Raw genomic sequence first — 12,927 nt, 5'->3', positions numbered from 1 at the left:
TACTAGCAGACAAACCCCAATGCAACATTGTTTTTGTCTGCAAAACGCTTTACATCTAATGTTTATTATCAGAAGTAGACGTAGAAAATAATAGCAGTGATAAGACGTATACCGCTACCACACTCTCCAAAGACGAAATTGAAGAAAAACTTAAATTTGTGCTATCCTCTGTTGGTCTGCTTCCCAAGGACGACGACTGTAATTTACCGTCTATGTACTGGATTCCTAAACTCCACAAGAATCCATTAAAACAACGTTACATAGCTGGATCTGCAAAATGTACCATCAAACCTCTTTCAAAACTTTTAACTTCTATATTCACAGCTGTCAAAGACGGTTTGCAGTCCTACCACATTTTACTCCTGTAGTGTTATTAATTCAATGTGGATCCTAAAAATTCGAACAGTCATTTAGAAACAATCAGTTCAAGACTATTATCAGAATATAATAGCATTAAAACCTATGCTTTTCAACACTGTATACTTCTATTCCACACACTCAGTTAAAATCCCGACTTAAAAACATTATACATCGTTGTCTTTCCAAAAAGGTACACCTAGATACAAATATTTAGTTCTTGGTAGAGATTCATCATACTTCGTAAGAAATAATTCCAAATCATCTTCCAAATGTACTGAAGAGGATTTTTACAAAATGCTTGAATGTTTAATCGACAACATATTTGTCCAGTGCGATGGACGCGTTTTTCAACAAACGGTCAGCATTTCAATGGAAACAAATTGTGCTCCTCTACTTGCTGACCCATTCCTTCACTGTTATAAGGCTGACTTAATAGCTGATCTGATCCGAAAGAAAAAATATCGTTTTGCTAGATCCTTCAATCTCAGTTTCCGCTATATAGATGACGTATTATTTCGTAAACAATTCTAATGTCGGGGATTTGATACATCGCATCTACCCCAAAGAACTTTAAATAAAGGATACTACAGACAATATGAAGTCAGTCTCATAGCTGGACCTGCACGTAGAAATCGATGGTAAAGGAAAACTATTGACCAAACTTTACGACAAACGTGATGACTTTTCATTCAAAATTGTCAACTTTCCTTTCATCTGTGGCAACATCCCTTCACCACCTGCGTATGGAGCGTTCATATCACAACTCATACGTTATGCCAGAGCTTGCCGAAACTACGCAGACGTTTCGTATCGCGCTAGAGTTCTAACAAATGGAACAAGGTTATGTTGCTACAACAATGAAGTCATCACTACAGAAGTTTTATGGTCGTCATCATGAATTATTGGATCGTTGCGGTGTATCCATCTGCGCCATAAAAACTGATTTGTTCAACGAGTCATAGTTTTCCTTTCCTTTATTGTCTACCCCGGACTTGACTTTTTATAAGCAACTCGGCGGGTGATTCTAGAAAAGCAGAGGATGCTTACCCTACCAGTGCATCTGATCCATGCTCCCACTTTTTAGTGGAGTTCGAATTGCTCGTTTGCTTTTGTTACTTTGTATGTATGATTTTAATTACTTTATGTTCTTTGTTGTGTGTGTCTGTTTTTAATGTCTGGTCTTTGTCCTTGGATTACATTCGTTTAATTACCGCTAAAACCTTGGTTCCCTTGATTACTCTTTTAAGTATACGAATATATGTACATCAGAATCAGAAAGGTGCATGTTAATGCATATTAAAAACCCAACAAAAATTATTTTGTACACAACCAAACATAGAATGCATGTATATTGATGATTGAGGATTATAAAAAACAAATTATATAAAACTATACAACACTATTCAGAAAACAATTTTGGCGAGCAGTTGTTTCAGTCAAATGTATTGAAAGATCAAACGAAGTGTTTCATATTTAAAGTTATCTATTTTTGGTGTTTGACAACCTACAGATTAATGCACTAGCGAGAAATTTGTATTGATTTTACCCCTTTTTACCTTATGTAACCAGTGGAAACCACATAAGAGCTTGTACGTGCTAAATAAATCTGTTCATGGTTATTTCAAAGCTTAGTATTAATAAGTGGTCAACTAGAACAATCAGTATCCGCAAAACATCTGTAATCAAAACTAATTATGTCATTAATATTCCTGTCAAATTCAAGGATTTTGAGTGATATAGCGAAATAATATTTTTTCAATTACATTTGACTTAAACCAATTTTAAAGTATGGTGTTGGGGGGGGGGGTTACCTCACAAATTCACACCTGTTCCACTGATGACTCAGTCCTAGATCTTTGTGATTGCAAAATTGGACGTTGAACAACAGCTTTTAGTATTTCAATTGTCCTTCCAGATTAATTTACTAACATATTTTGTTTTCAATCTTCCTTTTTTAATCGTTTAACTCACTATCTTACAAAAAATTAAAGTTGTCTCTTTAACCACGACAAAATACACAAATAAATAAAAACAAACACAACGAACAGATAAAAATATTAGACATCAATAACAAAGTCAAGAAAGAAAAACTAACAAAAACAAATGATCAATATTAACCCAAGTACAGTGTAATTTGAATTATGCTATCTAGAAATTTTTAGCTTTCAAACATATCGATGGATTTTTTATAAGATTAATTTGAGTTTAGAATTTAAAGTTGCATTATTTCTACAATAATATACGGACATATAAGTAATTCGCAAAATTTAATTATTATTTTAACGCATAATTTCTACTGCACTGATATTGATTAAAACTTCATAAATATTTTTAGTAATATGTAATTTTGTAACAGTATTTTTAGCGTGTATATAATATATTGATTAATTTTACATTTTATATGATATTTGTAAACAATGTTTAAAAAAAATGTTATTCGTGTGACGTCTTGTTTCCATTCTTTTCAATGTTTAATTACATTCTTTTCTAGCATTTTGAAGGGGCATCATGTTTGCTTAAAAAACTGAGAAACATCTAATTACTTTGTTTCATTGAATTTAAAAAAGGGTTTTTGTGTGACGTCTTCTTTTCCTTATTTTCAAAGGTTAATTATATTTATTTCTAGCAGTTTAAAGGACATCATATTTGCTTACAAGAGACAGAGAAACATTTAATTACACTGCTTCATCGAAATTAAAATAACAAGAAGAAAGGTATGTAGCGACAAATAATATTGTATACATGTATAAACCTAATACTATTGTTTATTGTGTGCTGAATAAGATACATACGTAAACATTATAAAAAATATATCTAAGAACATAAATAATCGCTAGCTATAAACGTTGTCTATCCCCTGTAACAAACGGCTTCGTTATCATTTTAACCACTTACAATATGGCAGGTGCTGCAGGCGGAGCATAATATGCTTACTCTTGATACTTATTGCACTTTCGTTCAATGTCACTTCTTAATTCATTCTACTATATATTATTCAGTTTATTTTATTTCAATTATTAAGTTACACTTGATTTTATCATATTGATGTTTTTTTTTTTTTTTTTTTGTTTTTTTTTAGAAGAATTGGTTATTAGTACATGCATAACAGTGACGTTTTTCTTGTTCAGTGTCTGTCAACAGTCAGGACTGTAAACGATTTTTTTTTTACTCCATCGGACCAACTTTTGATTGATATGATGCAGCATTATCTACACTCTTTCCGTAAGTTGGAATGTATATACCAAGCAAATCAATTGATAAGTTTTTTATATATTAAAATTAATAATTGATACAAATATAATATTTGATTTGAATATACAGTTTTCTAAATCTCGACGACTGACTATCGTCAATAATTAAATAATACCAACCAGTTAACATGTGATCTAAGGTGTTTAATGATATTGTGTCGTTATAAACTCGCAATAAATCGAAATGATCTTTACACTTTGTACTTTTCTCTTAAAACACACACAAATATCAATTGACAATCTCGGAAGCTAAAAACTTCTCTGTTATATAGATGACGGTACGACTTTTACAAGATGGGGACGGAAAACCTGTCCAAATTCGACAGAATTGTTGTAATCTTATAATCTGACATAGATAACTGATGTTTTTGAGTCATTGATAAAAGCTTTACATAGTAATATATATGTAGACTGGTTATAGCCCATATTCTTAGGGAAAAGTTTTGTTCAAGATGGATACATTTTAAACTGTCTTTTCAACTTTCGTAGTATCTTGAGGTCATTTAACTTGATTAAATACCTTATTTTGTACTAGCATTAAGCAAGAAACATTTTGTCTGAAGATTTAATCAATTTGGAGTATTATGTTAACTAGTTGCAGCTATATCTCTGTATAATTGTACCTTTCAGTGATGGAAATTAAATGAATGATAGACCTGTCAAAGGGATACTGCCACCTTGTCGTTGATCGTTGGGCATTTCTATATAATATTTCCATTTCCCATTTAATTTAATCAAACATACTGGAGTTCCATCGATAATGTGAAATATGAAAAATAAAATGATAAATTATTGGATCTAAATTCGGTTGAAAACATGTTGAAAGGACCCACAAAAAGACGGACAAAAACAAAAATGAAGAAAAACACTCAGCGACTAGAAGCAATAACCTCAATTAAACACAAAGTGAGTTCGCGTGCTAAGGATGGGTAATTTCAGTTTTTGTTTTGTTAGACATTCACCGTTCTGCCCGACTAGCTCATGTCCGTTGAAATGAATGAGAAATCAAAGAAACCAAGATTCAAGCGAAACTCAAATAATATGATATATGGGAAAGACTGGAAAATATTAATAGACCAAAATAACACATACAAAGAAACTGAGGTAACTGAACAACCAGGACTCAACTAAATATTTAATGACTTCGACCAGGTGTACCGTTGGGGTAAGCGACATCTGTTTGTTTATTTTTTTTTTCTAAAAACAATCGAAACGTTAGTGTATGTAAAATATGTCATTATACATAGGCAATTGCAATCAACGTCCATGGATTCCCCATTATTAGACACAAATTCGATTTATTTAACTTATTATAACTAGAGTTACTTTAATTGTCACTGGATTACATTCTTATTATTTCCCGCTAAAATCTTGGTTCCCTTGATTATTCTTTTTAGTGACAGGGTATCTCAGGATGAATTTACAAATTGATCTTTCAATAACCATGTAGTGGGAAAACTTTACGTGGTTCTGATTTTGGCGTATAATAGCGGTAAGTGTGGATGTGCTAAAATGTATGTCGCAAAGGAAAGCCACTTCGTATACTTTTGGATTCGAAATAACCAAATTTCAAACGTTCAAAAAAGGAACACTCTATTTTTGGCAATTACATTATCTATACATTTTCTTTTTGCCTTCTTGTGAGTCATTTTAAGGTAATGACAATTTCAGAAAAGATATTCGTTATATTTTAATTTATATAAAGACAACAAGTAAGATCCGCACAACATTCTAAGCCAATATCAGCTTCGACTGGTTGCAAACCAACGCCACCACACGAAAAAACACACACTCGGTCATTCTGGGCATTGCTGCATCGTTCATTGGCCTTAACACCTAAAATGATACATTTTTTCAGATTATCATAATCATTTCATATCGTATATGTATAACTTGGTTGTACAATAGACGTATCTAAATCTGAGTTTTAATGTATTTCTTTTTTCTAAGATTAAGCCCATATTCATACATATAGGCAAATATAGTGTCAAAAATAAAATTCAAAAGCGTAATCAAGGGATCCAATTATCGCAGATAAACAATAGGAATACTCCAAGAATAAAGACTAGGCATGAAAAAAAGACGCTTACAAATAATGACATGAAATACCTAAAACACCCAAACTCCATTAATAACTAGGGTTAACAACAAGGTGCACTACTACTGGTAGTGGAGGTCTCCTCTGCTTCTCCAGAAACACTTGGCAAAGTGCTCATGAAATGTCACGTCGACGAACGAGAAAAAAAATTATGACACGGTGTGAAAGAGTAATCAAGGGAACCAAAGCGGTAATCAAAAGAATGTAATCAAGGGATAAAGACAAAATATGAAAAACAGACATACACAGCAAAGAACATAAAGTAACTAAAATCATACATACAAAGTAACAAAAGCAAATGAGCAACTCGGACTCCACTAAAAACAGGGAGCATAGATCAGGTCCACCGGTAGGGTACGCGTCCTCTGCTTTTCTAGAAACACCCGCCGAGTTTTTCATAAAAAGTCAAGTCCGGGGTAGACAAACGATGACAGGAAAACTATGACCCGTTGAATAAATCACTTTTCATGGTGCTGATGGATACACCATAACGATCCACGAGTTCATGATGACGACCATAAAACTTCTGTAGTGATGACTTCAATCTTGTAGCAACATAACCCTGTTCCAGAAGCCTATTTGTTAGAGTTCTAGCGCGATACAAAAAATCTGCGTAGTTTCGGCAAGCTCTGGCGTAACGTATGAGTTGTGATATGAACACTCCATACGCAGGTGCTGAAGGGATGTTGCCACAGATGAAAGAAAAGTTGACAATTCTGAATGAAAAGTCATCACGTTTGTCGTAAAGTTTGGTCAATAGTTTTCCTTTACCATCGATTTCTAAGGGTAGGTTAAGATATTAGGCTGACTTCACAGTGTCTGTAGAATCCTTTATCTCAAGTTCTTTTGGGTAGATGCGATGTATCAAATCCCCAAAATTAGGATTGTTTAAAGATAATACGTCATCTATATAGCGGAAACTGAGATTAAAGGATCTAGCTAAACGATATTCTTTCTTCGGATCAGATCATCTATTAAGCCAGCCTCATAAGAGTGAAGGAATAGGTCAGCAAATTAAGGAGCACAATTTGTTCCCATTGTAATGCCGGCCGTTTGTTGAAAAACACGTCCAACAAAAAATTCCAACATTTTGTAAACATCTTTCTCTGTATATTTGGAAGATGATTTGAAATTATTTCTTACAAAGTATGAGGAATCTCTACCAAGAACTATATTTATATCTTGGTGTACCATCTTTTTTTTTGGAAAAACAACGATATATAATGTTTTAAGTCGGGATTTTAACTGAGTACGGGGAATAGAAGTGCACGTATACAGTGTTGAAAAATCATAGGTTTTAATGCTATAATATTCAGATAATATTCTTAAACTGATTGTCTCCAAAAGATCTTTGGAATTTATCAGGATCCACATTGAATTAATACTACTACGGGGGTAACAAGTGTTGTGGTAGGACTGCATACAGTTGTGAGTATAGAAGTTAAAAGTTATGAAAGAGGTTTGGTGGTACATTTTGCAGATCCAGCTATGACACGTTTTTTGTATGGATTCTTGTGGAGTTTAGGAATGCATTAAATAGACGGTAAATCACTATCATCGTCCTTGGTAGAGAGACCAAAAAGAGGATAGCACAGATTTATGGTTTTCTACAATCTCTTCTTTGGAGAGTGTGGTAGTAGTATAGGTCTTATCACTGCTATTATTTTCTGGTCAACCTCTGATAATAAACATTGGATGTAAAACGTTTTGCAGACAAAAACAATGTTGTTTTGGGCTATGTCTGCTGGTACGACAACATATTTGTCATGTATAGTAGACAATGTTTTTGCTACATCGGGATTTTTGAAAACTGATGTAATCTTTTCAGTCATTGACCTACTTAAAACTCAAGTTCGTTTCAAAATTAAAGACCTCACGGCCTTTAACCACAGAGAATCAATGTCTTCTTGTTCTCGTTTTATCCATTTTCTTGCATAGTCCTCGACGGCATCCATAAGAACTTTAAAGTTATAATTCCAATTTATGGAAACTTGTTTAAAGAGTCTGTGGAAACCAATATCCAAAATGATGGCACCAAGTCTGTATAATGATAAGGTGGGGTCAGAAACATGAGTGTCGAGACTTGTTTTGTAATGGGGGTGTAGTAGAGTGAGAGATATATAATAAAGTTTTAATGTGATGAAGTCCCAGAGGTTTTTGTATGAAAGGAAGGAGACCATCTATGGAGACATCGTGTTACCTAGGTGACGTATAGTGGCGATGGCCATGACTCCTTTCCCGTCTTGGATTTTTGTCACATAAATTCATCATTTATGCTATAGTTATATTGGCTTGAAAGGATTCCTATACTTTTGATGTTGTCATTGCATCCATAATGTATTGCAGTACCTAGTCTGCGTATCCAGTACTCCTCTCTTTCCCTACGATAGTTTTTACTTGGAACAGGACTGTTCGTAGGATGGTAATTTTTTTTTCTAAAATACGAACTTTCATAGAGAGGATTGAATGATCTTGTTGATTAAAGTGTTGATAAACTGTCGGGAATTCGGTGGTATTAATTCCCAAACGATGACAGCACATTCTGTTGTTTAATCGTTCGTGCGTTTCTCCGACATAAACTAAACCACATAAGTTTCATTCTAATCCATATATTAAGTTTGTTGATTTGCAACTTAAGTCATCGTGACTTCGTGTATGGAATGTTTTGTTTGTAAGGGAACTGGAGAAGTAAGGGTCGGTTATAAGAATGTTGCATGTTTTGCAATTTTTAATACCATATTTTGATATGGTACGATGTTGTTCGTCATCGTTGTCGTCAAATATATCATTTAAAGTGATAAGACATGGTTTGACAATTTTGAAATAGTCCGAATGTTTGTACTGGAATAGATGGTCTGCAGACTGAACGTGTGATTGGGTACTTTTAGTTGAATTGGTCGGGGCACTTTCCATACAAGATGTGAGTGTGCTAAGATTCCCATCTGGGGACACCACATTCTTACAAGACAACAGAATGTCCGACCTGCTGTCAGGTTCGGACCTTTTTATACCGGGCGACGTCCGAGCCAGTTTTACTTCCATTCCTCATTTTAAAACCATTAATTTTAAAAATTGTGTTACTGGGTTGATGATACCCTCGGGGACAAAATCCACCAGCAGAGGTATCGACCCAGAGGTGTGAAAGTGGTGTAAACAAATCAGTTCTAGTGGTGAAGACCGAAAAAGCATCATGATTCATAAGTTCATGAAAGAGTGTTTCTTTAGTATAAAAAGCCTAATTGTAAAACGTCATGGTACAAAACATCTGCTTTCAGGCAAGCTCTGGTATAAAAAATGAGTTGTGATATGAAAAGTCCATATGCAGGTGCTGAATGGATGTTGCCATATACAAAAATAAAGAAAAATAATCGGTTATAACAGAAAACCCTTTCGTAAAACAAACTTTTTGAGCGTCAATTCGAAAATGTATTGGACGATAAACGACTAAGGACGCGTGCAAATATTAAACTTTGATTGTTACAAAATTACGTGACCTACACAATTTTTTTCTTGTTGGTTATAAAAATTACCAAATGATAATATACAAATTTCAGTTAGATTTTTTTTAAATAGTGAAAATTATTCATGAACCGGTATAGAAACTCATTAATATACTTTATAACATAAATGTTGATGTATTACACGTAGACATATCAGTACATTCATTTAAATTGTGTTTTGTATCATGAATCGGTATATATAAAGTACATTTAATGCATTAGGTACATCTCCTATTAATATTTTATACTCATACATTGCGCTGAATTTTTACAGCAGATATTGCCATTACAGCAATGAATTCCTACGATCGGTTCATTATCGCATTTATCTTTGGCTACACATATTCCATTTGCAGCTGTGCAACGCCGATCATCTGTTGAAGAATAAATATTCATGACTAGAATAACGGTCCAATTTCACATAGTTTACGTAAAATTATACAAGGGAAGTCGTAAATATTAAAACGTCTATAAAATGATTTAAGAGATATTTTTAAAAAAAGCAATTTTAAGAGTCTGAAATAGCCTGTTAATATTTGGCACATTCATTCAAAAAGACTGAAAAATTTAACCTAAAGAGTCTAAAAATATGATCTCACAGAATTATTGGCAACAATGAATACGCGTCATTACAATTTTGCACATTTTTGTTTTACATAAACTATTAATTGTGGTAACATATCGTTGCAATCACAATTCCACTGGACTCTTACGTAGCTACATTTCTGTAACCTATTATTATATCTTTGGTCGCCAGTGCACTTGTTTCAACATATTTTTATTTAATGAAATAATTCAAAAACTGATGTGCAATGGTTACGCACTTTTTTTTTTTTTTTTTTTTACTTCATCGAAAGGGATGTATTTAATGTCACTTGCGGAAGTCTCCTTTGAATCAAGTGATCATGATATCCAATGAAAAATGCTACACCATATGAAATATGCTCTCATAACACAAAAATACAATCCATTTGTCTACTTCTTTGTGAAATTTTGATCCTTAAAGCACTCGCTATATCTTGTGGTTTTTAAATATGAATGATGACTAATTTCATTTTGTTAAAAGGTTGTTTTGACAAAGCATGAGACAATTACTCGTAACACGTCATAATCTACTGCTATGGAAAATATAATTATTTTAAAACAAAATCTATATTAAAAAAAGGATGGGTACATGTAATCGAATATGTATTCGTCTATAATCTTATCTTGACTTTATAAAAATACGAGATGTAGTATAATTGCTAAATAAATAGTCTTCCACAAAATGCCAAGCAGCGAACAATTAAACTCATACAGGTCATCACACGGTCTTCAATGATAGACAAAATCCATACAATAAAACATTATTTCACCCTGATTTGTTTGTTAAAAGAAAAGTGTTACGATTTTTTATTGTTTATGTGGTGCGATACATGTACAATGTTACATTTTTTATGGAGTCCGGATTGCTCATTTTATCTTAGTGATTACACCTTTTTTTTCATTTCAAATTTTATGTTATGTGTATATATTTTTTTTGTCGTACAGTTATCCATGGATCAGTTATCTTTTGATTACTATTTGAATCTTCGTTTCCTTAATAACCATTGTACATAAATTCATACCATTGCTTAAATGAAGTTCGGATGACAGTTTGATGACAAGTGATGCCAAAATAAACTTTGCTACAAACATCTTTAGTACAGCAATTATTACCTGTTGAAAGTAAGTTCAGAGATATATATAACAAAACAGTTATTATGAAAAATCAAAGCGACACTTTCGTCTAACCCGGACTTGACTTTTTATGGGTAACTCGGCGGGTGTTTCTAGAAAAGAAAAGGACGCTTACTCTGCCGGTGCACCTTGTCCATGCGTCCAGTTTTACTGGAGTCCAAGTTGCTCATATACCATATACCATTCCTAATTATTCATTTCCCATTGTCCCCATTCCTCATTGCAAATTCCCCATTCACAATAGAAACAGCTGGATTGATATGTTTTTGCCACGGATACTCAGTGATGAACGCTTACAGGGTAGTCATTTCCATTGGTAATGCTTTGTTTGTGCATTACTTTCATTTCCCTTTTTAAAGGTGGTTATCATTATTCATGGTCGATGGTAAACTAAGTCATGTCAGAACTTAAGTGTTAGTCTGTCTTTGTAAGAAACATGGGGTGATTGAAACATGGCATGAAAAAAAACACAATTTTGTTAGTGTTTTGACTATTTGCTCCTTCAGAATCAAGTTAAAAAAGGCAAAATTGTCCATATCATTTGAGCTATAATTCCATTGAAATGCACTGAAAATAAGCATTTCAAGGGCAGCCAACTCTGTCAAAAAAACTATTTTTTTTAACATTCTGTTGTAAATTTCTGAATATATCCAGTGATGCAGAGAACAAAATTGTGGTCTTTCCAAATACAGAAATCGTCTTCGACTAAACATATATTGTCTGATTAATAGGTTTTGGCATGTATCTTTCTGAATATTCCCATGTTGCCTAGTTCTTACAAAGACTTTCACTTAATTACAATTTACAATCTTTCACTAAGTTTTAAACCGTGACCTCCATTTGTCATTTTAGACTTTGATCTTTTTCAATCATGACCTAGTTAGTTGCCAATATAAGCCACTACTGATATGATTTTAAGACGTAACTCGTTATTTACTTTTTTGTACTTATTACTTTTGTTTTTATTTTGGATATTTTATGCCGTCATGCCTTCGTCCACAGATTGCGTCCTTTTTAGAATCTTGGTTCCCTTGACTACTTCTTAATGTAATAATCTTAGGCACTCCAGATATTTAACAGATATTCATCTATTTTTTAAAAAAATACATTATCATCTCTTTCTCCCATCAAACTAAATGAAATAAAACTACATTTTTAAATCTGTGCAATCTTGATATCTTCTTCTTTGATAGGAAAAACAAAGAAACATATTAATTACCATATAATTACTTATTGACAATGCTAGAAGCTGAAACTTAAGCGCCATTATATGTTGTTTTTATCCCCAATGACTGCACCAACAATTTCCACATAAAAATTCCATACGGAAACACGACAAGGTCAATAGATCTTTTTTATATTCCTGATTTTGACTTTGTTTTGTTTAAGAATGTAAGCAAACGGAGGTGACTTTCTACACTTTTTTTTTTTTTTTTTTTTGGGGGGGGGGGTAATTCCATAGCCTGGTTTACTGCCAAATAAGAGTAATGGGCAGCAGTAGACGTCAAATTCGAAAATTCAATTCACTAGAGTCGCAGTCAGTACTTGGATAATTTAAATCAATTTGTTTCAAACCATACAGGTACTTACCGAAGTGAAAATAGTTAAAGTTTCCAATAAAAATTATAACTGTTCTCCCTTTTCCCAATGAGACCGCCAACCAGATTGTCGTGTATTGATGGATTCTTCTGTCCTTTTGGACAATTTCACATAAAGTAATCCTTTGTTTGTGCCTTCCTCTCTTAGTGTGATATAATAAGATAATAATTACTTTACTTATGTTCCGTTTAATATGTATTATCTTTGAAACAAGAAACACTTATATAAAAGCAGATGTTTAATCACATTTACATTTGCTATAATGGTCGAAGAGTGTAACTATATTCAGATAAGACATGGATATAAAATGTAACGTTTCATGAAATTATTTATGGAAGAGCAATCATGGGCACCAAGATTCGAGTGAAAATCAAAAGAGTGCACTCCGAGGTCAAAACCT

General features: G+C 33.1%; 1 protein-coding gene across 1 annotated transcript; it reads right to left on the bottom strand.

Moving 5' to 3' along the window:
• Positions 1-5,296: 5,296 nt before the first annotated feature.
• LOC148607277 (uncharacterized) lies at positions 5,297-12,685 on the bottom strand. Its single transcript, XM_088545995.1, has 4 exons — positions 12,519-12,685; positions 10,817-10,907; positions 9,464-9,583; positions 5,297-5,447 (listed from the first exon to the last, which is right to left on the bottom strand). Exons 2-4 carry the CDS (start codon positions 10,884-10,886, stop codon positions 5,302-5,304), a joined length of 336 nt encoding a protein of 111 aa, XP_088402121.1. The 5' UTR covers positions 10,887-10,907; positions 12,519-12,685; the 3' UTR covers positions 5,297-5,301.
• Positions 12,686-12,927: the final 242 nt, after the last annotated feature.

This window comes from Perna viridis, chromosome 9 (assembly GCF_037379345.1).
Source record: "Perna viridis isolate PV_CMFRI_1.1 ecotype Kerala chromosome 9, ASM3737934v1, whole genome shotgun sequence".
Taxonomy (NCBI): Eukaryota; Metazoa; Mollusca; class Bivalvia; order Mytilida; family Mytilidae; genus Perna; species Perna viridis.
This window is presented reverse-complemented; position numbering and strand designations above follow the sequence as displayed.